The sequence below is a fragment of the Phragmites australis genome, chromosome 23 (assembly GCF_958298935.1).
Source record: "Phragmites australis chromosome 23, lpPhrAust1.1, whole genome shotgun sequence".
In the NCBI taxonomy this organism is placed as follows: Eukaryota; Viridiplantae; Streptophyta; class Magnoliopsida; order Poales; family Poaceae; genus Phragmites; species Phragmites australis.
Genome location: NC_084943.1, coordinates 19,488,590 through 19,513,044, shown reverse-complemented (window position 1 = coordinate 19,513,044; position 24,455 = coordinate 19,488,590). Strand labels below are relative to the sequence as shown.

General features: G+C 41.9%; 3 protein-coding genes and 1 long non-coding RNA gene across 5 annotated transcripts; 1 reads left to right on the top strand and 3 right to left on the bottom strand.

The window, feature by feature from the left end:
• Positions 1 to 219: 219 nt before the first annotated feature.
• Positions 220 to 2,398, bottom strand: LOC133905731 (uncharacterized). The gene is made up of 3 exons (XM_062347493.1): positions 1,978 to 2,398; positions 1,325 to 1,440; positions 220 to 770 (listed from the first exon to the last, which is right to left on the bottom strand). Exons 1-3 carry the CDS (start codon positions 2,086 to 2,088, stop codon positions 431 to 433), a joined length of 567 nt encoding a protein of 188 aa, XP_062203477.1. The 5' UTR covers positions 2,089 to 2,398; the 3' UTR covers positions 220 to 430.
• Positions 2,399 to 2,851: 453 nt separating this feature from the next.
• On the bottom strand, positions 2,852 to 3,514 carry LOC133906043 (uncharacterized). Its single transcript, XM_062347836.1, has one exon. The coding sequence runs from the start codon at positions 3,512 to 3,514 to the stop codon at positions 2,852 to 2,854; it is 663 nt and encodes a 220-aa protein (XP_062203820.1).
• A 7,403-nt stretch (positions 3,515 to 10,917) lies between these two features.
• Positions 10,918 to 13,918, bottom strand: LOC133906490 (uncharacterized). 2 transcript variants are annotated; one of them, XR_009907779.1, is made up of 4 exons: positions 13,674 to 13,918; positions 12,864 to 13,602; positions 12,096 to 12,768; positions 10,918 to 11,464 (listed from the first exon to the last, which is right to left on the bottom strand). It is a non-coding gene; the product is annotated as an uncharacterized LOC133906490 (long non-coding RNA). The 2 variants fall into 2 exon arrangements; XR_009907780.1 differs by having other exon boundaries at positions 10,927 to 11,464; positions 12,663 to 12,768; positions 13,674 to 13,910.
• A 3,290-nt stretch (positions 13,919 to 17,208) lies between these two features.
• On the top strand, positions 17,209 to 20,752 carry LOC133906299 (GTP-binding protein SAR1A-like). The gene is made up of 3 exons (XM_062348163.1): positions 17,209 to 17,458; positions 18,812 to 18,943; positions 20,189 to 20,752. The coding sequence occupies exons 1-3, from the start codon at positions 17,330 to 17,332 to the stop codon at positions 20,507 to 20,509; spliced, it is 582 nt and encodes a 193-aa protein (XP_062204147.1). The 5' UTR covers positions 17,209 to 17,329; the 3' UTR covers positions 20,510 to 20,752.
• The last annotated feature ends 3,703 nt before the right edge of the window (positions 20,753 to 24,455 follow it).

The following is a 24,455-nucleotide window of genomic DNA, read 5'->3' as shown; positions in this document are numbered from 1 at the left end:
ACATATTATGATAGAAGAGATGTATTATTAGATCTTTTGATGTCTTTAGATGATTGCTCATGAAAATTGCGAAAGAAAAGAAGTACATATTGCAATATAGCGGGAGTATTTAACAATTCCAGAGTAGATAGTTTAAAATTCAACAGAATCACCATAACGTTTTCTAGAGGAAATAGCCAGCCAAGTTAGGAAATAGCCAGCCAAGTTGTATTCAGAAGATAAACTTAAGGACAATTAGCTTTCTTGAAAGTCGAAGCATCCTATAGCAGTCACTTACAGAACTTGACAAGTACTCTATAGACAGGAAGTATAAAATGCATATATCAATATAGCATACAACTCTAGATTCTAAACTACATCAACTTCTTACCATTCAAGCACCAGAGCTACATCAGCCACTAATACCTAAGAATTACAGCACAAACAAACATCACATCTTATGCTTGCCATCCTCAGACTCATCATGCTGGTCTGTAGCGCTGCCATTTGGCACGTCACTTCCTCCTTTTCGGCCGAGGTCACTGAAGGGTCTCTTTCTTGATGATGATGGTTCAGATGCATCCATCTCCTTGCTGTTCTCACCTTCATCAACAGTCATGTCGTCTTTCTCCTGATGAGCACCAGCTGCTGAAGGCGGAGGAGGCATTATGTCAATCCCACTGAGCCGGCAGAAGACTTTCTCAACGGTCTTGGTTATCTCTTTCCCTAATCCACCATTGTCAAGTATCAGCTCCCAAACTGCCTTGGAAGCTTTCTCAAGGACTGGAGTTCTGCATCACACAAAAAGTTAGCACTGTGTTCTAGTTTTGGCGTAATATTCTTTCTTCTATAGGCAAAGTTGAAAAAAAAACTGGGAATCTATTAAAATGCAGTTCTAGTGACAAATGTGAAATTTGTCTGTCTTCTGAGACGTGGAGCTGCAAACCATGTGCAGATCAAATGCAGAACATGTAAATCTTAAATCTTCCAGCGCTTCAGCAATACAACTAGTACATCAGAATACTAAGTGCAACCCCTCCATTGCACTATTAATATAATGGGAGCTAGATCATTACTACTTTTCGAACAGGCAGCAATCAGCAAAATATATTCGAGGGAAATAAGCTGTCTTGTAGATTTTTATGTACTCAGAGAGTCAAACTTTTAAAGTTTTTTTTTTTCAAATAATGCTATGTAGTATCAAAAGAATTGATACCATACAGATAAGCTCTCTAGTCTACTGTACAGACCAGAGCCAAACCAAACAATGTCCTGTTATTAGCATAATCTGTTTACTAAATGTGATGCAACATTAGTGAGTTATTCAGAGAAGGTAGGGGCTTACTCCAGTTCCTGCCGAAGTGCATCAAACAACTCCCTCTTGGTCTTTTTCTCCGCACCAGGAGTGTTCAGAACTTTGCTTTGCTCCACCATCATCATAGTGTTTTTCTTCATATCCTCCTGAAATCAAATTTTGAAAGTTTTACGCTACGTTCCCACTACTCCATAAATCAAGTAAATCCAGTAGAGAGTGATGTCAGGACACCATGAACAAAGACATGTATATACAACAAGGCACTGGGGAAAACCATTTTATTCTACGTTGTTAAGAACGACCCTACCACACTTATGTCTACACGCTCAGAAAGGAAAAAATTCAAGCAGATTAGTTATTCAAGTTCTCTAGTGATACCTAATGAAAAATTGGCATTCAAGTTCCAATGGGAGACACATGGCTCGTCCACATGAACTGGAATGACAATGATCTAAGCAACACAAAATTAACTTAGTTACATCAATTTGGTCAGAGTACACAATTCCATCAGTTTTATGCAATGCACTAAACCAGGATAGCAAAGCATGAATCCGACTGCTCCGCAGAGAAACAAAGTTACATAGCAAGATCACCATAATTTGTACAGCAAGAAGTGAATTTGGACGTAAAGCATAGAGGCGAGAAGAGGAGGGGATTGGAAGAGGAAGGGAGGCGTGACGCACGTTGGCCTTGAGCTGGGCGATGATCTTCATGCGGAGCGCGTCGATGGTGCCGTCGTTCTTCAGCGACTCCAGCACCTCCTCCGGCCGCACCACCTTCGCTGACGACCCCATCCTCCTCCTCCCTCAAACCACCCACCTCGCCCCCTCAAACCGCTAACCCAATCGACTTCACTCTCGCGGGAGAGAGGAATCTCTCTATCCACGGCGGCGCGCGCCGGAGATCTGGGATACTCGCCGGCGACGACGGCGGCGGAACCTAAGGTTTGGTTCCTCGTCGGGGAGAAGAGAATGGAAGAGAATAGCACGAGATAGTCACGTGCCCTTGAGTTTTCCTTCTAGGTTGAGGAAATGACGAGACTGGCCCTCCCCCTCCCGAGCCTCACGCCGGCGCCGCCACCCCTCCCCGCGCCCTACTACCGCCAGCGCCCCTGTCAAGACCCAAGCATTCAGAGAAGAAATCCAGAGAAGAGCTTGAAGAAGATCAAATAAGAAAACAGGATAAATCGCCAGAATGGCGATGGGTAACCAGAAGAACACGAAAACCTAGCTACTAGAGATATTTTATGGAATGATTCGTTGATTCCATTCCCACTCCAACCACTCCGTTTAATAGTTACACATGTCTGTAATTGGATCAAATTAACATCAGTAAATTGTAAAAGGAATGGTGAAAACGACTGGATGCGTGGCAGAGCGTTCAAGGGTGTTCCCGCCTCATTGCTGGTCCTTGGATGTAAGATCGACGTCGCACAATTCAGCATACCGCTTCGCCGGACGTCGGAGGAGATAACTGACGAAACTGAAAATTGAAGGACAGAGTTTCTCTGAACTTCTAGTGCCTGACAATTCCCCATCCTTGAGTGAATCCTTGTCCTCAAGGATTAAAGTGTGGAAACACCGATTGGATAAACTTAGCATCTTCCCAGGTTGAGTCATCAGCAGATAGGTTTTCCCATTGAACAAGCCATTGAGCTACAGCCTCATGATTCCTGGGCACAATCCTCCGTTCTAGCACCTTCAGAGGTTCTGTCTTAATCTTGCCTTCAGCTGTCACTAGAGGTAAGTTGGGTAATGGCACAGCTTTAGCCCCCAAATGCTTCTTTAATTGATTTACATGGAAGACTGGATGAATATTCACTCCATCTGGTAGCAAAAGCTTATAAGCCGCCATTCCCACCCTTTTAATCACCCTGAAGGGTCCATAGTATTTAGACCTTAGTTTAATTGAACCTCTTAGTCCAAATGCATTATACCTGTATGGTTGAAGCTTCAAATACACCATATCTCCCTCAGTGAAACTTCTCTCAGTCCTGCCCTTATCAGCAAAATGCTTAGTCCTTTCCTGAGCCTTAGATAAGTTCAGTTTCAATTCCTTCAACATCTTTTCTTTCTCTTCTATAGTGATTCTGGCCTCATCTGAGATGTTACATGGAATGGAAAGTTCTCCAATTTGTGGAGGTGGATAACCATACAGGGCTTGAAAAGGGGTTATTTTCAAAGATGTGTGATATGAAGTATTATACCACCACTCTGCCATTGTGAGCCATTTTAACCAATCTTTGGGTTCTTGGAAGACCATACTCCTCAAATAATTTTCCAAGCATTGGTTAACCCTCTCGGTTTAACCATCCGTTTGTGGGTGATAAGAAGTACTGAATTTGAGATTTACTCCAATAGCTTTGAATATTTCTTGAAACATTTTACTTGTAAATATTCTATCCCTGTCAGTAACTATGACTAAAGGAAATCCATGCAATCTGAAAACTTGATCAACAAACAGCTGTACTACTTGTTGGACAGAGAATGGATGTGACAAGGTGAAAGTGCATCTAGCCCCTATGTGTGGTTTTGGTAATTAATGACAATACATATGGTCTAACAATGTTGTTGAGATTGTTAGTAGGTTGTTCAATAGGTGATTCATGGAGAAGAGACATGCATGAACTCTAGGTGAATGGGAAGATTGAAAGTACATCAAGATGAATGAGCTCTAGGTGATGCTCGGATGTGGTGCATGGAGGAGAAATATGCATCTAAATAAATGAGCTTTTAATGATGCTCATAAGAAGAAGAAGAAGCTCAATAAGATTAGCAATAAGCTTGAATGCTAAGTTACTTGTGGAGATCAAGTAACTAAAAGTATGACTTGTTAATAGAGTTTTATGGACTAACCCGTGTGCTATGTGTTTAAGAATGAGTGGGGTTAGGTTCTATATGAAGATTGATAATATGCATGAAGGTTAATAAGTTACTTGTGGAGATCAAGTAACTTAAGGTATAAATGTTGTCATTTAGGTTTTATGGACTAACCCATGTACTTTGTGCTTGAGAGTGAGTTGTGGTTAGGATCCATAAAAAGGTATAAGTTGAATTGAAATCATATATGCCAAGAGTGAAGAACAAGAGTGGACTCCATATATGAAAAAGTGAATTCCTTGAAGATATCGAATACAAAGTGGTTTTCTATGGCAAGACGGTGAAGGGCAAGCAAGACTCGGCTGCGATGGACCATCCGTGGTGAAGGGCAAGCAAATGGCTTGGCGCCGAAGGACCAAGGCGGTGGTGAAGAGCGAGTGAGTGCTTTGCGCCGATGGACCGTGCGAGGCTATGGAAAGCTATGGATGATTCACATCAATCATATGAAGAATCAAAAAGAGATGGAGTAAAGAATATATGGAAGTTGGCAACCCTCAAGGTTTGAAAGAAAAAGAAGCGGTACTTGAAAGTTTTCAAATGCTCAAAGTGGTTCAAACGAGTTTTATCTTTGAATTTGAGTATAGGTATGCCGCACTATTAAGAGGGATGCAACGTGAGCTAATTATCGCGTCTCAGTGCTCAAGAGTTACCAACCAAACCCAAAGTGAGAGTTTGTTGTTAAGAGTCCGGAGCGGAAAGTGCGGAAGTGTCCAAAATGGGTTTTGGAGTGTTCCTAATTTGATCCTATGTGTTTTAGGTCATGAATTCAGTTGGGATGTGTAGCCCTCTGAATAAGCTTTCCATAGAGTCCAAAATCGTCGAAATCGGACTCCGGAATCAAAAGTTATCGCCGTTTTTCGGAGGTCAGCTGTGCTGTACTCGGAGACTCCGGTGAAGACCGGATTCTCCGGTACCTGGAGTGGCCGGAGACTCCGGTGTAGGCCGGATTCTCCGGTAAGGTTCAGAAAAGAGCCTAACGGCTAGTTTTTTGAAGTGGGCTATTTATACCCCACTCACCCCATCCTTTGGGGCTGCTGCAAGGGCACGAAAGAAACACTTTTTAGAGCCAAAAGAAACTCCATCCCACTCCATTCTAGTGTGTGATTTGAGAAGAAAAGTGAGTTGGGTTGAGAGATTAGAAGATTGAGTGCAAGTGAGCTAAAATCCAATCTTGAGCACTTGAGTTCTTGACAAGAAGTTCTCGAAGCGTTTGTTACTCTTGGAGATGAAGCCTCCTAGCCGGCTAGGTGTCGCCGGTGAGCTCCCGTGCTTGTGGTGAGCCGCGGGAAAGTTTGTGAAGGGCTCGATTTCGCCTCAGCAAGGGAAGAAATCAAGAGTGGATCGAGGAAAGCGGTTGAAAGAGACCCGGCTCGTTGGAGCTTCCTCAACGGAGACGTAGGATTCACGGTGGTGAATCCGAACTTCGGGAAACAAATCTTGTGTCTCCTCTCTTGTTTCTTTACTTTTGAGTTCTTGTTCAAATCTTTGTGCATATTGCTCGATCTACTTGTTTGTGTGTATTTGAGTGTAGGTTCTTCGTGGATCTACTTGGAATCATCTCCGGGAACACACGACATCACTTGGTTTGAGCTAAAACTCTCTACACATCCATTTCATTCAGTTTCGGGCTCTGTTCTGTACAGAACCCGGAGAATCCGGCCTTTACCGGAGTTTCCGGACCTGTACACACCGGAGTATCCGGACTACACCGGAGTCTCCGGTGAACAGTAATTTCAGGCATATGAACAGTATTTTCAGCCTTTTTCAATTTAAGTTTTATTGCATATCTCTTGCTAGAATTGAGTAATTTTTGTCACCTTAGGATTGTAATTTCCACACTTATTTAGGGTGATTGTGCACTAGTTGAGCCTAGCATATTTAGGTTTTTCTCTTGTGAAAAACTCGTTAGTTTATATTCCGCTGCAAGTTTAGGCCAACGGTAGAAAGGGTTGAATTTTTGTAAAAACGCCTATTCACCCCCCCTCTAGGCGACATCATTGTCCTTTCACAAGGCTAGAAAGTGGGCATACTTTGTAAATCTATCAACTACCACCAAGATTACATCTTTACCTTTCACCTTTGGTAATCCCTCCACAAAATCCATACTAATATGTGTCCAAGCCATATCAGGTACGTCCAATGGGTTTAATAATCCTGGAATGTGCAAATTTTCAGACTTTGTGATCTGACATGTTGGGCATTCTTTCACCATTAGATCCACTTCAGACTTAAGTCTTGGCCAATAGAAAACCTTTTTAAGTATTTGATATGTAGCCCTCCTGCCAGAATGTCCACCTATTGGGGATGAGTGGAATAGGTTGATTAGCCTTTCTCTCATGTCATTTCCTTGGCCTACATAAATTCTTCCCTTGAACCTCAACAATTGAGGTGTAAGAGAATAGTATTCCAGAGGATCAGCTTCACCATTCATTCTGTCTAAGACCATTTTGTAATGAGTATCATTAGTATAACTCTCTTGAATATCTTTGATCCATTCTGGTTTCACTATTGAAATTGCCAAGCATTCTTGATGGAGTTCTATTCTGGATATTCTAGACGGTGCATCTGCAGCAAGGTTCTCTCTTCCCTTTCTATACTCCACCTTGTAATCAAACTCCATAAGCTTGAGCAGGAGCTTATGCTGAATACTTTCAGTTAATCTCTGAGTAGAAATATACTTTAAGCTCTCCTGATCAGTTCTGATGATAACTTGATTTCCTAATAAATAATGTCTCCATTTTTTTAAAGCCTCTATGATTGCCATGGCCTCCTTTTCATAAACTGATAAAGCCATTGCCCTGCTACTCAAGGTCTTGCTGAAATATGCAATGGGTCTGCTTGACTGCATCAGGACTGCTCCCAGACCAGCACCACTGGCATCAGTCTCAAGCACAAAAGGTTATGAGAAATCTGGTAATGCCAACACTGGACAAGAAGTCATAATTCTCTTGAGCTCCTCAAAGGTTTCTGTATGATGATCCAGCCATATGAATGCATCCTTTTTCAAGAGATCAAAAAGGGGTCTGCATATCTTGCCATAGTCTTTAACAAATCTTCTATAGTATCCAGTTAAGCCTAAAAATCCCGTAAGCTGAGAGATATTTTCTGGTTTTGGCCAATTCAATACATCACCAATTTTCTTAGGATCAGTAGACACACCATTTACATCAATGACATGCCCAAGATATTCTACTTGGGGTTGAGCAAATGTGCACTTACTCATTTTGGCAAAAAGTCTTTCCTTCCTAAGAATATCCAAGACTGTCTTTAGATGTTCAATTTGTTCCTCCAAAAATTTGCTATACACGAGGATATCATCAAAAAACACCAACATAAATCTGCCTATCTGATTAGTGAATACTTGATTCATGAGTGACTGAAAAGTGGCCGGACCATTAGTTAATCCAAATGGCATTACTAAATATTCATAGTGACCAAGGTGGGTTCTAAAAGCAGTTTTTTGCACATCTTCTTCCATTATCCTTATCTGGTGAAAACACCAGATCTTAGATCAATTTTAGTAAAGATGGCTGCTCCATGAAGTTCATTAAGAATGTCATCAATAACGGACATAGGAAATTTGTTCTTGATGGTGAGAGAGTTCAACTGCCTATAATCAACACACATCCTCCAAGCTCCATCTTTCTTTCTCACCATAATGGCAGGTGAAGCATATGGACTGATACTAGGCCTTATCTCTTCTTTCCTGAGCATTTGCTTGATAGTTTTCTCCATAGCAAGTTTTTGCTGATGAGGTACCCTGTAAGGTCTTAGACTAGGAGGAGTGGAGCCAGGTTTCAAATGAATAGCATGGTCACAAGTCCTCTTCGGTGGTAACCCCTTTGGCTCTTCGAATACATCAGAGTACTGCTTGAGCAATTCTTCAACTAGTGGGTGTATGCCTGGTGTTGGATTCTCTTCATCTTCCTGAATCAATTTCACTTGAATGACAAACCCCAATACCCCCTTCTTGGACATTTTCTGTAATTTCCTCCCATCTATCACACAGCAACTCTCTGAGAAGGTATGATCAGGAAAAATCAAGGTTTTACCTCCCTTTGTAATTGAGAGAGATCTCTTCTGCAAATTAAGTCCAATTGGACTATGCTCAAATATCCAGTCACAACCTAGGATTATGTCATAACTATTTAGCTTAAGGAGTCTAAAGGTGTTACTGAACTTCTCTTCTCCAATTGTATATGGCATTCCTTGTATAACAGCATCAGTGAATAGTTGCCCTCCCCCAGCTACTGTCACTCTCTTAGCTGCAACATAGCCCAATTTAAAGTCATTTTTTAGAGCAAATTCATAATCCATGAAGGAATTAGTACTGCCACTATCTACCAATGCTACAGCACTTTTATCTCCAATCTTCAGTAGTAGGGAAAAAGTCATTGAATCCATAGTTCCATTTACAGCATTCAAGGAGACTTGCATGAGCTGATCATATGTTTCTCCCTTTTCTTGAATTTGTGGGCTACTTGGTGCAGTGGCAAAACCAGCCTCCTGTGCTGGTTCACTACTATCACCCTTTCCATCTTCTCCTACATCTTCTACAGCCAATGCCAACAACTTACACCTTATATTGGATTCATCTTCTTCTTCCAAAGCTAAAGCCATCAATTTTTTTCTCACTTTGCAATTATGCTGTGGAGACCAAGGCTCTTGGCAAAACCAACACTTGTTCTTATCCTTGTTATAATACTGTTTTGTTTTCTCCTTTGCACTGACAGCCCTAGTATCAGTTTTCCCATAGCTACTAGTCTATCCTGTAGGATAAATTTTTTTGACAGCCATAGCTTGCTCTAGATGCTTAGAGTACCAAAATGCTTCCAACAAGCTCCTGGGCTAGTAACATGTTACTTGGTGCTTAATGGATGTTTTCAATCCCCAATGTAACAGCTCAGGAAGAAAGTCTCTTGCAAATATGGGTGATCCCTTTTTAAGAATGCCATACACTCCTCAAACCTGTCAATATAGCTAGTTACAGTGCCCAACTGCTGTAGTTTCTGAAAGTTGGCCACAGCTTCATGTGTGCCTATCTCTGCAAATCTATCAAGCACCATTCTACATAATTGTGTCCAATTTATATGCTGCCAAGGAATACCTATTCCACTGAACCATAATTCGGCTCTTCCCACAAAATGTGTAGTTGCCAAATTAACCCACTGCTGGTGAGGAGTTCCAGAGACTTCAAAGAACTTCTCACAATGCCTCAACCAACTCAAGGGCTGTTCTCCACTAAATAGCTGCAGTTCAAGTTTAGGTCCCCTGATGATAGCTTCAGCATATGGATGAGTGTTTCTGTCAGCATACAAATGTAAACCCTGCTCAACCTGATGTGGAATTGGTAAGACTTGACTTCCCATTCCAATTCCCCTTTCAAATGCCCCTTGGTGGATATTGCTACTCATGGCCATATTTTGATAGATTCCATACGGATCAAAACTGGGTAAGCTACTATTGCCGTTCTGACCCCCAATTCTATTAATCACTCCTGGCATATTGGGTATAGATGGTTCAGCGGGTCCTGTGAATGCATATACAGGTGCAACTCCACCTAGTGCAAAAGCTGTTCTATCTCTAACATCCATTTGGTTCCTGTTTAAGTATTCCTCTTCCACAGTAACAACATCATGGATCTGAGCAGATAATGTCACAGAAGGTACTAGGCTATTGAGATCTACCTGTGAGCTGGTGACTGCATTAGCAGGTGGCGCTCCTGCAGGCAAAGCATTATGTCCCCCTCCTGCTGATCCAACAGGGTTTTCAACCTGACTTCCAGATCCCAAATTAAGTAAGAGCTTCTTGATTTCAGTCAATTCCCCTTTGATTGAGTGTACTTCCCCCTTCAATAACCTGAGCTCGCCAATATCACCCTTGATCTGAAAAATCTCTTGCTTAATCGCTTCTTCCTCACTTGAACCCATCTCAAAATGATGTTTCTGGGCTCTAGTCTTGACCATCCACTAGTCTCCCAAGGTCAGCTCGGATCAGATCCTCGCTTATAGCCCCAGGAAACTCCACCGCCGCCCGAAATCGGAGATCGTCTGAGGGATTTTACACGTGAGCAAGCCACGCAACCCAAGACTGAATCCGATTTCCCATCGTCGCCTCCTGGCTGAGTATTCGTTCCTGGCGTCGGGATTTCACAGAGCGATCTGCAAGCAGATGCTCAAACCTACACCATGAGCGAACTCAGCACCAATCCGAGGATAGAGCTGGGCTCTGATACCCTTGTCAAGACCCAAGCATTCAGAGAAGAAATCCAGAGAAGAGCTTGAAGAAGATCAAACAAGAAAACAGGATAAATCGCCAGAATGGCGATGGGTAACCAGAAGAACACGAAAACCTAGCTACTAGAGATATTTTATGGAATGATTCGTTGATTCCATTCCCACTCCAACCACTCCGTTTAATAGTTACACATGTCTGTAATTGGATCAAATTAACAGCAGTAAATTGTAAAAGGAATGGTGAAAACGACTGGATGCGTGGCAGAGCGTTCAAGGGTGTTCCCGCCTCATTGCTGGTCCTTGGATGTAAGATCGACGTTGCACAATTCAGCATACCGCTTCGCCGGACGCCGGAGGAGATAACTGATGAAACTGAAAATTGAAGGACAAAGTTTCTCTGAACTTCTAATGCCTGACAGCCCCGCCCCGATGCCCGCAGCGAAGAAGGCGCCGGCGAGCAGAGAGTACCCGTCCCCGGTGTCCCCTCCCTACCCGGCTGCCTCGAAGGACGTAGAGCTCCGACGCGCCATGACCGCCTCCGCCTAAGCCGCCGTACCAATTAAACGCATCACCTTCTCTCTATCTATAAAATTTGTTAAAAATCTGCACCAACATAAGAAGATCATCCATACATTACAAGAAAAATTATAGTATCTCGCTTCCAATTGAACGCATCTCACAGTTGTTAAAATGGGGGAGAGGAGTCGCTGGTGACACTTCCAACTGAACGCATCTCATAAACCAGATGGGTGTCATTGGTGACACTTCCAACTGAACGTATCTCATAGTTCCAATTACACTGGCTCAGATAGTACAAAAAGTTGGTGCACGATGGTAGGACGAGAGATCAACATCAATCCATTCGCAAACCATTCGGCAAACACCAGCTGAACCTTTTTACATTCTGATCGTGCTAAACGGCATGCCAAACTAGACGCCATCTGAACTTCCCCATTTTGATGATGCTAGGCAGCCAGGACAAACCAGCAACAGATACCACATCAGCCTACGTTTCGCCAGTGCCTGCATCTGTCCATTACTTCGATATTCGAGGCCTGAAAGGGAGACGATTCGGTCAGCAATCTGCCATGGAAAAACTAAAGATTCAAATGGGAAACTGCACTTTCTGCATTCACTACACAAGCTAAACAGAGGATGGAATCAGATGTTATCAACTATGCTACCTCAGACTCCATTATCATTTGGTTACTAGCACTCACAAGCAATTGGTTTTACAGTGATTGACTTTATCACATCAGAAGTGTAAAGTTCAATTACTGAACACAGCAGTGTGTAACACCCCATCATTTGAATATAGCTTAAGTTGCTGTGTGCTGTTAGCTTTAGTCACTGACCACAAATTAAAATTAGAAGAAATAGTACTATGATGTGCAGGCAACAAAGGAGAGAGCACATTGTATTAAATGAGAGGAGTGGCAAACAACATAGTATATGTGCAGTTTCATAGCATATGTGCATATTTAGATCCTAATCAGAAACAGATCAGTGCTGTCAATTTGCTGCACTGAAATAATGTGAGCATAAACAAAAGGAATACTAGGAATATCTGTGCATCATCGAAAACTGCACAAAATGATGTCTCTGTTGTTGTTAGTACTAGTCCTTGTTCACCTTCAGTTTATGCTTGGTATGAAAATTCTAATTCATTGTAGCACAATGAATTACCTTCAGTTTATGCTTGTAGCACAATCTGTCACAAACTCACAACCATGCAGCCCAGTTCCCCTGCTCGTAAAACCTCTCTTATAAAATAAAAATACAATTCTTGGGGTGAGACACAAGTCAAATAATACAATAAATTCAAATGAAGACTAGCACCTACACCTGATTTAGGGTCTTTTAAAGATCAAGAACCTATTTTCTTCTTTGATCTAACCCACAAGCATTTACCAGAAAAGCCAGTGCATATGTATATACAGGCATAAATCATGCTGAATTGTTGGGCTAATCATGACTGAATGAATGCAGTATGCACACATCAGGTTCATGATACAACCTTATCCTTGTGTTCATGCCCTGTTTCTTTCCTAATTGACATCTCCCTGTTCATCTACAGGTAATGTAACAGCAGCAGAAGTAGTATTACCGTTCCTAGTAGCGCTACTACTTGTCGGCTGCAACTATTCTAGCAGTGGCTGGCCAAAACTGAAATGATGCTCTTTTCCTCATGTAGTCCCGCACAAGCATGCACATGAGAAAGAAAAAATGCTAGAGCTGCTGCTATCCTGCTACCTAGCACGGTATTCACATCAATCCCCAACCCCATGGGAGACATCTTCAGAAATATTTTGACAGTAACAAAGCATCTTCTTCCTCCAAGCACCTTCTTTCTTCAAACCTGCAAAGTTCAAAATTTTGTTTTTGATCAGAACTGTTGAGTCTAAACTCTAAACATGGGCAGAAATTATAGCTATACCAGTAAACAAAGCGTACCTTGTACTACTATCTCAGTTCAAAGCAAAAGCTATAGCTACATGAGCTCAGGCCCATTTCCGAATGCTTGCACCAAGTCCACTAAATCCATAAAATGGACAAAATTACCATAATTTAGGGTAGAGAACTCTGATTGCAAAACATTTAGATTCAGAACAGGGAACAAAATGAAACGAAGAGACTTTATATGCAAGTTCATCAGCTAATAATTTTACTCTACAGGAAAGTGGCAAACTCTGATTACAAATGCAACGCAAACGTGCAAATTGTAAAATAAAACATGTAGTAGCTTACATTTGCTTAAACAACAACAAAGCCTTCTCATTAGCTAAAATATCGGATTAAAACAAGACAGGCAGTAGTAACTCGCACTTACAGGAATACAAGACGGATGCTGCATTTAACAAGTTCTAGAGCACATGTAAACAAGTATATAGCTGACAATCTTCAGAAAAATGTTCGATTGTTGAGTTCTGACTTCGAAACAAATAGTAAATGCTAATCTTATTGTTATTCTCGTCTGCCCAGCACGAGCGAATATGCTACACCTGAGCCCTGACAGCGCGAAATAGTAAACGCCCGCTCGGCAGACGACCGCTAACCCAGAGCGGAGAGCAAATTAAACCGAAAATAACTGCAGCAGATCACCGACGACACCCGGGCCGATCCCCGACCGACGGCGACAGCGCAGGGGCCGACATCCCGCCGACGACGCCTCGATGTCCTCCCCCACGAAGAACTACAAGAAAAAGGTGTGAGGAGAGGAGGAACCTTAGTGGGGCAGCAGAGGGAGATGGGGAGCGGACTCACATCATCGCCAGAGAGGGAGATGCGGAGGTGGAGGCGCTGCTGCGGCTGCGGAGGTGGCGGTGGAGGCGACGGCAGTAGAGGTGGAGATGTCAGCGGCGGGGGCGGTCTCGCTCGCGAGCGTCACAGACGACGGGAGGACTCGAACGAGCCAGACGGGGAGCACTGCCCCGAGAATTATTTATTTTATTTTATTTTATTTTTTAATATTTACAAAAAATATATGCGCATTCAGGCTTGGCAATGGGGTAGGTCGGGGTGCAGCAAGAACATATTTGACCCGTGAGTGTAGACTCGATACTCGAATAGAGAAACCTGACATGTCATTGTAACTTTTAATAGGTGAAAATTCACCCTTTATCTTAAACCCGGCAGGGACCATAGGTGGGAGTGGCGCAAGCGCGGTCAGGGGGCGCAGACAGTGACAGGAGTGGCACGGACGGCGATGGGCGTGGACGGCGGTGGTCGCGGGCGGTGGGTGCAGACGATGGCTAGAGCTACGCGGGAGCTACGACGGGGGCAATGGCGGGCGCAGACGACGGTGCGAGTAGTGATGGGTGGCGGGAGTGTCGCGTGTCATACAATGGGAGGCCGAGAGCCATGGCACTAGGCTAGGCCGCTGGGCCCGGTTGGTGGTTTGGGTTAGGGTAATTTTTAGGTGTCTATGGGCAAATACTTGTCTCCATCCTTGATCCGAACACAATTTAGGCCTCTGACCCACGACTCCTTCGGGGGCAAACTTTGCTCCCGTCACATTAGGAGCTTTATGTATATTTTAAAATATTGTACATCTAAGATAATCATCATTCGTTAAAAGTTTGATAATAATCGACACTTTATATAATCTACAGCGTAACAGTCAGAAATTAAATACCTTAGTCGATATAGAGCTATATCAATATATCACCTAACCAACTAATAACATCTTTACTATCATCTATTGAAAAAATAATATGGCTCTGCTGAAACCTACTTAAAAAAGATGTTACATATTGAACGGACAACACTTTTTTCTACCAGCTTGCAAGTGCTGTTGCATACATGTATGCGATTTTTGCGTGCTCTTGAAGGTGTAGGAAAAGGCCTGGGCTAGCTTTTCCGGGATTTGTGTTGCATACATGCATGTGACTTTATCAGGCCTTGGCTAGCTTTGTATACATGCATGCAACAAAGATCAGGTCTAGCCACGCATGCCAACAGCATTGCAAGCTAAAAAGATGTCGCGCTCAACATACAATATTTTTTTTGACATATTGATGTGTACGTTACATTGATAATGGTATTTAATTTTTGATGGTTGCGCTGTGAGCCTCGTAAAATTATACCCATTGGATGAGTGATATATTATTTTTACTCTTCCAACGAGCGAAAATAGTATAAATATGCAATATTTTAAAATTAACATATATTTTTATAAATATTAAAAAATAAAAATTTATAAATAAAAAAATGATGCCCCGACCTGTCAGTTGGGGCTCGTTTCCCCTGTAGAAAACGAGTGAGTCGGGTCGAAGACGCATGAAGCGGACTTCCAAATATATTGGTTTGTTGGCTAGTGAATATCTTCTGCACAGGCTTCATCTCTGAGGAAAAGATCTGAAACCCGAATAGAGAAATCTGACCTGTCATTGGAACATTTAATAGATAAAAAATCACCATTGGCCCCAAACCCCGCGGGGATCTGCTGGTGGGAGTGGTGCAGGTGCGGTCGGTGGGCGTAGACAGCGGCGGAAGTGGCATGGACGACGATGGGCGCGGACGGCGACAGTTGTGGTCAGCGGGTGTAGACGGTGGCTGGAGTGGTGCAGGAGCTACGACGGGGGTGATAGCGGGCGCAAACGGCGGTAGGAGTGTCAACAGGTGGCGGGTGCGCCACGTGTCATACAGCGAGAGGTCGGCAGCTGTGGCACTAGGCTAAGCCGCTAGGGCGCGGTCGGTGGTTTAGGCTGGTGTAATTTTTGGGTGTCTACGGGTAAATACTTGCCTCCGTCCCCGAGTCGAACACAATTCAGGCTCCCGACCCACGATCCATGCGGGGCAAACTTTGCCTCCGTCACATTACGAGCCTTGTGCACGTTTGAAAATATTACACATCTAGACTACCATCATCTGTTGAAAGAGTGACAACAAGTGACACTTTGTAGGACCCACGACACAACCGTCAGAAATTAAATACCCTAACCGATATAGAGCCGTGTCAATATGTCACCGAACCAACGCACGACACCTTTATTATCGCCCATTAAAAATACGATACGGTCTGCTAGAATCCACTAAAAAGTGTGGTCTGTTCAACGGACATCTTTTTCTATCAGCTTGCAAGTGATGTTGCATAAATGTATTGCATACATGCATGTGACTTTTATTAGGCCTCGGCTAGCTTTGCATGCATGCATGTGACAAAGATTAGGTGTGGTCACGCACGAAATAGTACTGCAAGCTAAATAGGGTGTCGCTCGTTTAACATACCACACATTTTTTATGGGTCAGTAAAAACAGTTGGTATGTTTACGTGAACGTCATATCGATAAAAGTGTTTAATTTTTAAATATTGCACCATGAATCTCGTAAGTTTATACCTGTTAGATGAGTGACATATTGCTATCACCATTCCAACGAGCCACAATAGTATAAATATATAATATTTTAAAATTAACATGTATTTTTATAAATATAAAAAATAAAAATTTATAAATAAAAAAATGATGCCTCGACCTGTCTAGTTGGGGCTCGTTTCCCCGTGGAAAACGAGTGAGGTCGGAGACCTCGTGAAGCGTACTTCCAAATGTACTGGTTTGTTGCCTAGTGAATATTTTCTCCCTGGGAAAAGACCGGGAACCTTGTGCGGTTGTGGGCTTCCAAAAAGGATTTTATGTTCCATGACATTTCGATAACGCGGTCTAAGAATCCTGTTATCCAAATGCCCTTTCTTAGAAACGCAGTAGAAAAAAGTTTGCACGTCGGGTGCAAATGCTCTAGGTTTTGAAAAATTTCCAGATTCACTAGAAAAGTAGAAACCATTCTTACATCTGTTTGATAGAGTTTTTACTAATCTAAATTTTCTGCGGAAAGTGATTCTGTAGCTGAAAATAATTATCTAGTAATTTTATAAAATAAAATATATAGAGAAAGTGATTATGTGTGGAAAGTAAATTAGGAAAAACTGTTTTTTTCAGCTCCCTAATTTCTAGTTTATTTCAAAGAATTATTCATGCGAATTCCACTCAAGAGCTAAAAATTAAAAACTGTTATTTAACAGAGCTCCATTAATTCTAATAAAAAACTACTTAAAAACTACGACAAACATACTTACAACTCCCCAAATTATGAAAAATTCAACGCCACGGGCCTACGTGGACGTATCTACACTCCACGTCGACAGATTGGAGTCCTGGGCCCACGGTATTGTTCCAAACCAACCAACCCCCATCAACACACCTCTGACCGCCGGGCCCCACCGAGCACTCGACCCCACGTGTCATCCTGCAGGAGCCCCTCTCGTATGAAAACCAGCGCAGCGGCGGGGTGGGGTGCACGTCACCATTCGCTCTCTTCTGTGTCGGGTCCTCGTCAGGACCCGTTAAGAGGGTGGCCGCCGTCTTCGTCCCCGGCGAACGGGAGGGAGGTTGCCAGCGGCGGCCGGCGGCCGGTGGGTGGAGATGTTCCTGGTGGACTGGTTCTACGGGGTGCTGGCGTCCCTGGGGCTGTGGCAGAAGGAGGCCAAGATCCTCTTCCTCGGCCTCGACAACGCCGGCAAGACCACGCTCCTCCACATGCTCAAGGACGAGGTCGGAGTCGGACCCCCCAAAAATCGCTTTTTTTCGTTCAACTACTGCTACATGTTTCTTGTTCTCGGGATGGTGGAGTAGGTGATCTTGATGCGGTTACGCTTGGGCTGGATGGGTTTGGCCTATTTATCTGGCAAAACAAAAGTTCATGGCTTTTCTTCGATGCGCTTAAAGGTCCTGCTTCGTGTGAATTTCGAGTTTCTGTTAGATTTGGCATCACTGCAGCTCTGATTTCGTCACAGTGAAATGTTCTGGTGTTGTGTGCGGTGAAGATTGGTGATCTGATGAGTTTGGGGGAGTTGTGCTGATCTGGTGAACGCGGATGGGTTGCGTCCATGCAGTTTCAGGGGCATTGTGTGATTTAAACCTCTTTTGAGTAAAAATTAAAGAGTCTTCCCATTAAGAAAATTGAAGAGCCTTAAGCGCACGTATCAGTGCACGTTTCTTTAGATTCAAGGTTGTTGTTTCCACTCGAAATTTTAGGTTTCTGCCAATAGATGTTCATTTGAAGCGTTGAGTGTTCTTTTTTTTTTGTAGCATTTGGCAAAGTTTCTCTTGTGGAATTCCATAGCACGCGTTGCAAAAAAAAAAAAAAAAAAAAAAGAGGAACTATCTAGATTAAGGGCATGATTGTTTCAGCTTGCAAATTATGATCAATCTGCAAGCTGAAAGCTGAAACAAATATTTCAGATCGAATTGTACAATCCAGCTCCTTGATTGTAACAATCCAGTTTTCATAATCTAACTTTTTATAATCCACAATATATAAGATGTTTTTCACAATCCAGCGCTGAAACAAACATGCCTAAGGAAGCTTCAATCATAATCTCAATTTCTCCCCATTTTTGGTGGAGTTGGTGGACTGGATAAAGTGGTTTCCCTTTGAGGATAACAAGAGTAGCTCCCTTGGTGAGGACTTACAAGCAGTTGGGTTGCCTTGTTTGCTAAGTTGCTATGGAGTGGCCTGGCCTTTTCTCTGATCACTGGATTGATTGCTAGATCTGGAAAAGTACCATGCATGACAGCAGAAAACTTTGGCACTTTGCTTCTTCCGGTTATGTGAGCATAAGATTCCATGACGATTTCTGGGATTGCAGGATGTATTCTGGGGAAAGGTTATTTCACTCTGTTTAGAGCTGGTGCACATGACTGTCTGCTGAATTTACATGTTATTGGAACTTCCGCTTTACAACTGTTGGTTTCAACAACCTCACTGTTAATTCTGGTAGAATCATGCTGAAAAACTTTGTTTTCTGATGTTAAGAAGATAGCAAATGAAAACTCCATGCAGTTTATGTTTGTACTTGTCTTTGCTGAATAAGTTTGTATCTGGGATCTGTGTTCCTCTGGCAGAGATTGGTTCAGCATCAGCCTACACAATATCCGACTTCTGAAGAGCTGAGTATCGGGAAGATCAAGTTCAAGGCATTTGATTTAGGAGGTCATCAGATTGCTCGCCGTGTGTGGAAGGATTACTATGCCAAGGTCTCACCTTCGTCTTCTTTTTCTATTTTTTAATTCATGATTAGTAGTAACTCGGTAGGTAACTGTATCTGCTTAATGTGTTCTTCTCCTATGGGTAGTGATTTCTGGGATATTGTGTTATTGTTTCGTACTTCTTTAGCTCATTCTGAAATTCGGAAGTACTAGTAGTTATGCTTCTTCTCTAGCCATAAATGTTTTAGTTGATGTCATTATCAGAGGACACTAGAATATGTTAGTATTACTTTTGCTCCCACTTGCAATACCAGATGCTTATTACCAAATTTTCATCAAGCTTGTTAGTGGGGTTAGTGTATAGAACTGTGAGTAGCCCACCCCTATATGTTATGCCACCTTGGTGCAGCCATCTAATATACTACTACACATATATAGATACACAGTTTTGCATTCTTTTATACTAACCTAAAATAGGTAAGATGCTTGAGTTTGGTCTGTAGGCACCATGATCTTTTCAAATCAGTGTTCTGGTTTTATCTGTTTTTCTGTGTCCAAGCACATGCCTTCATGCAACTAACGTTTTGTTTTTCTAGTCTATATACCTGTCCCAAAATAGCTTTCTATTGTTTTATGAGGTGGTGGTGTTGGCTTAGTGGATATTCTTCAGTGATGTGAGATATGCTGATTAAAGTGACTGCATGCCAATATAGAGAAACATTTGCACTAGAGTGTGGAGTTTGCTGGAAGCGGGATGAAATCTGTAATTCAGTGGTTCTGGCAAAGGGACTGAAGGATAAAAATGTTTCGTGATGGGCGGAGCTACTGAGAGGGAGCCTAATGAAGGTTAGGGCCCAGAGAAAATCCAAATTAAAACCTGCAAGTGAACTCATAGTCTGCAAATCAGAAACTCAACAGTTATCCTGATAGGAGAAGACTCAGATTAGGAATACCATACAATTAGGAGTATGCCATTACTGCTTTCCATGTCTTACAAATTTACCAGTTTCTAGTACTTCCTCTATTGGGTTAAACATAACCGTTTCCTCCACAAGAAATATGTCATTTTGCCCTTGAACTTCACATTGTGGCTCCAGTGGGTCCAGGGGTTTGAAAGTCTACTTTGCTGCATCATGCATATGCTCCTGCTGCATATACCCATGCAACTTGTATTATTCCTGAAGATCTGATTCTGACTTGCTAATGTACTCTCTGACTGTGAATGCTGGTGGACCAGCAAGTATATGTTATCGACATCAGTTTGCTGAATCTTCCGGTTTTCCTTCTGATCAGGTCGATGCAGTGGTGTACCTCGTGGATGCCTATGACAAGGAACGGTTCGCCGAATCAAAGAAGGAGCTTGACGCCCTCCTCTCGGATGACTCTCTGGCCACCGTCCCGTTCCTGATCCTGGGGAACAAGATCGACATCCCCTACGCCGCGTCCGAGGAGGAGCTCCGCTACCACATGGGACTGAGCAACTTCACGACCGGCAAGGGCAAGGTGAACCTCGGCGAGTCCAATGTCCGCCCCCTCGAGGTCTTTATGTGCAGCATTGTCCGCAAGATGGGGTACGGCGACGGGTTCAAGTGGCTGTCCCAGTACATCAAGTAGGGCTGGTGTATGAGAGAGAGAGGTTTAAGCAGTCCTGATGATACCATGATACTCCTGTTTTTACCTTAGCTTACTATAAGAGAGTTAGGGAGCCAGCTAGCTGGTCATGGTTGTTCATAGTGCCAGCACATATGTGATCATGGAAGTAATGAAAAGTCTGGGATGTTGTGCTACATTTCTGTTCACTTACAATGTGATCTTGAAAAAGGAGCAACCCTTAAACTTGCTGGCTAGAGCTCTTCATTTCGTGCTGTCAGCTTCTTTGTTTTTTTGCCTAGGCTGATTTAGTAATTACTGCTGCTGGCTATTAATTTAGTTCAGCTATGCTACATTGAGCAAAACACCGGTCTGAGGATTTTGCTGGTGCATTTAACTATGATATATGGCTGTGTGCATCTTCCGATGTAGAGGCCGGATATTGTATTTCATTATTAAAAAATCTTACTGTGATATCTCTTCCTGCATGACCCAGTAAATACAGTGTGTTCAGTACGCCCATGCATAAGTCCATAGCATAGGAAGAATAACAAAGAGTTTGAGGGCTTTTCAATATCCAAGCGGATATGAATAATCCGATATCCGACTGGGGTAGATATGGAGTAGGATATGGTTTTAAAAAATCCGTCGGATACAGATTATCCGACTATTAAAATAGGATTATCCGTCTTTTTTTTAAGAGTCATCCTAGTCTCTTCCTTTTAATTAATATGATGAATTGATGGTGATGACTTGGGAGCCGTGGTGTTTAGATGATTAGGTCACTTTAACATTAGGTTAAGTACCGTGCTGCTGCTGCCCTACAATACTGCTGCTAGCTGCCAAGAACAAAGTATTTTGTGTATTGTGTCTTGTGTGTATTTTTGGAATCTTTAATCGACGTATATGTAGAGCGTATAGACGTATTATCTGACTACTGTAAGTCTGTTTCAATCCAAATCCATCCCAATTCCATACATTTCCGATATCCAAAGAATCCATATCTGCATCTGCATATTATCTGCTCGCTCTGAACCTAGAAAAAAAGATGGAGTAGGATATGGGAAATGCATTATCCGCTCCGACCCGATCCATTTTCATATTAGTTTCCTAGATGGTATAATCTAACTTTTTCCAAGAATATTTCAGTTGCGCATGTTTTTACAGAGGGTTGGGGTACCATATGCTTTCGATGTCTACTTTGGGGTAATTCTCTAAGTTTATGGGAAGAATTACAAGTTAAATGTAGTGAAGTGCAGCTGTCAAAAGGAATAGATTCACCTGTATGAAATTTAACTGCAAGTGGGCATTTCACAGTGAAATCCTTCTATCTTGCCCCGAAAACGAATCAAATGTAATTTTCATATAAGTTTTTATGGAAAACAAAACTACCTCTAAAAATAAAAAATCTTTGGTTGGTACTGAAGGACAATATTCTGACTAAAGATAATTTAGTTAAAAGAGGATTGAAGGGAAATCAACAATATCATTTTTGTGGTAGTGATGAACCAATAGATCATTTATTATTTGAGTGCCCAATGTCTAAATTCAGATGGTTTGTGATGCAATGTGCATTTGATTTTGCTAGCACTCCTAATTCTTTGCACTAGTGTTTTGATGGCTGGTTGCAGAATTTCACAAAAAAAAAAACATAAAATGCTCCTGATTGTTGGGTGTGCAACCATATTTCGGTATGTATAGAAAGCCCACAACACAATATTCTTTGAACACAAATTGCCTTAAGATTCAACTGCTATAATCTTTTCAGTTTGTCACTGGATTAATTTCTGGTCAGCTTTGCAAAAGCCAGAGAAACATAAGGCGCTATGTGCTACGTGTTCAGTGGACGCCCAGTTTCAGTTTGGAGCCAACAAATTCATGTATATCCAATCCGGAATGTTTGATTCATGTAGGGTTACAATGGAGTTTGATCCTTACCTTTAATTAGAACAAAAAGATGGCTAGCATGGAGTTTTCTCGTTCTTTTTTCGATTAATACAGGAGTTTCTTGCATTTTACATCTTTGGATTAATTTTGTGGCATCTCATTGACCCACCAATTAATGTGTACATGTAATGTACTAATTCACCACCACAGATCATGCTATCAAAGATGGTCTTTAACGTATATCACATACGAAGAACAAAGCTATTTGTGCGAAAGTGTCTGTGATATCGAGTTTGTCATATATATGTAACCATCCATATGTAATATGACATAGCACATACGGTTTTCAATAAAAACTATCAGTGTATTATTTTTTTTAAAAAAATATTTTTAATGTAGGAAAGATAAAAAAATATTTATTTTTACATCTGAGCAACCTCGTGGGGGTCGCATAATTTTTCGTATGAGATACGCGCTTGTACAGTTTGTAGGCGTTTAATCTGTGACCTCATGTCTCACGCGTAGCTTTCTTACCATCTCACCTGTACATCATTGCTAATAGCAATATGATATTTTATCCTTTTAACTCTTGTTATCTGAAACTTTGGACAATTATTTAAGCCTCTAAATAACTTCAAATGAAAAAGCTATAAACTAACAAGTTGTAATCTTGTCAAAAACTACAATTTTCATATAAAAAGTTTCTTTATTTGATTTCGTATTAATATTTTATGAGTTTTCAAATATATACTATATACGGATATTTATAAAAAAACCGTATGCGTATTGTTGAACGACACAAACGAATATTTATAAAATATTGACGATTTTACTAAATGGTTATCTATGTGTAGACGGCTACTAGCTACAGATGGTCTTTTATACATAGTTATCTGTGTCGTTCAATAACATATATATGGTTTTTTAGTAAAATCGTTTGTATGTTCTAACTCTCCTAAAACGTTGGAAACATCACATATACTTTTTCCAATCAATCGTCTGTGCGTAATTTATCAGTGACGGTTTTAAAGTAATCGCCTGTGATATTATGTATATTATTGTTGTTTTTTAAGTAGTGTAAGTTGGTAGAGCCTCTCATCGAGTCGGCCACCACCCATGTCTTTGAGAAGTAGACCACCACCCATTCTCTGAGAAATCTAGTTTCAGTGTGATTCTGTCCGGCCAGGGTTTGACACCCCTACCAAACAAATCAAAGCCCACGGAACATCTGCACTCCATGGTCCAGAAAAAAAAATAGCACACTAGCTGTAGATTTTTCATCCTTACGCGTGTTCATGTTAAAAGATTTAGATATCTTATACAAACTTTTACAATGCATACATAGGTAGAAGGCTGTTATTTACTGATGTTGTTCCACTAACATGTAAGAAGAAAGAACAAGTCCCGACTCATGTACCAATTGACCAGAACAGATGACAGTTATCTCTGAACAAAAACACCATTACTGAGCCGAAAAAACTAAACTAGTTGATCGATCACTATTTTAACCGTTAACACCGTAATGATCTCAACGTAAACATCATTACGGAGGCAAAAAAGAAAAATAAAACTAGTTCATCGATCACCACAAACCATTGACCTTAACGACCAATATCTATATATTGCCAAAACAGTATATATCAACTAGCTAGCAATAATAATATACCATGACGAACGGAGAAAAACTAGAAAGAATATGATATCATTTGATGCATGGTCACTTTGCTACAAATTGCTTCATGACAAGCTCCATCAGAAGAGATGGGTGGTTGGCTTTGATCTTCTCGAAGCCTTCAGTCTCCATGACCGCCTTCATATTCCCAGGATGAGTCATGAACTCCACACGGGCGGACTTGAGAGCGTGGCGGCCATGCTGCTGTTGCATATATTACTGAAATTTTCAATGTGCTGGAACTCTTTTGGGCTGAATCTTGCAGCTGATATGGGCTTGAGCTCTTGCTTTGGCCCAGCCCATGACTTCTTAGCCTTAAAAGGCAGCCGGCTGCTAGGGCTTGAGAGAGAGAGATGAGGAAAGGGATGGCTGGGCACCTGGGCGTGCGGCGGCGGCAACTGCCGTCTGCAC

What these genes read in the sequence shown, in the direction of transcription:
- LOC133905731 (XM_062347493.1), bottom strand. Translation starts at nt 2,088, where the DNA reads ATGGGGTCGTCAGCGAAGGTGGTGCGGCCGGAGGAGGTGCTGGAGTCG. An exon ending in TCGCCCAGCTCAAGGCCAAC is followed by an intron (nt 1,441 to 1,977) that starts GTGCGTCACGCC and finishes ATTTGATTTCAG; the next exon opens with GAGGATATGAAGAAAAACAC. An exon ending in GCACTTCGGCAGGAACTGGA is followed by an intron (nt 771 to 1,324) that starts GTAAGCCCCTAC and finishes TGTGTGATGCAG; the next exon opens with AACTCCAGTCCTTGAGAAAG.
- LOC133906043 (XM_062347836.1), bottom strand. Translation starts at nt 3,514, where the DNA reads ATGGCAGAGTGGTGGTATAATACTTCATATCACACATCTTTGAAAATA.
- LOC133906299 (XM_062348163.1), top strand. Translation starts at nt 17,330, where the DNA reads ATGTTCCTGGTGGACTGGTTCTACGGGGTGCTGGCGTCCCTGGGGCTG. An exon ending in TCCACATGCTCAAGGACGAG is followed by an intron (nt 17,459 to 18,811) that starts GTCGGAGTCGGA and finishes TTCCTCTGGCAG; the next exon opens with AGATTGGTTCAGCATCAGCC. An exon ending in GGAAGGATTACTATGCCAAG is followed by an intron (nt 18,944 to 20,188) that starts GTCTCACCTTCG and finishes CCTTCTGATCAG; the next exon opens with GTCGATGCAGTGGTGTACCT.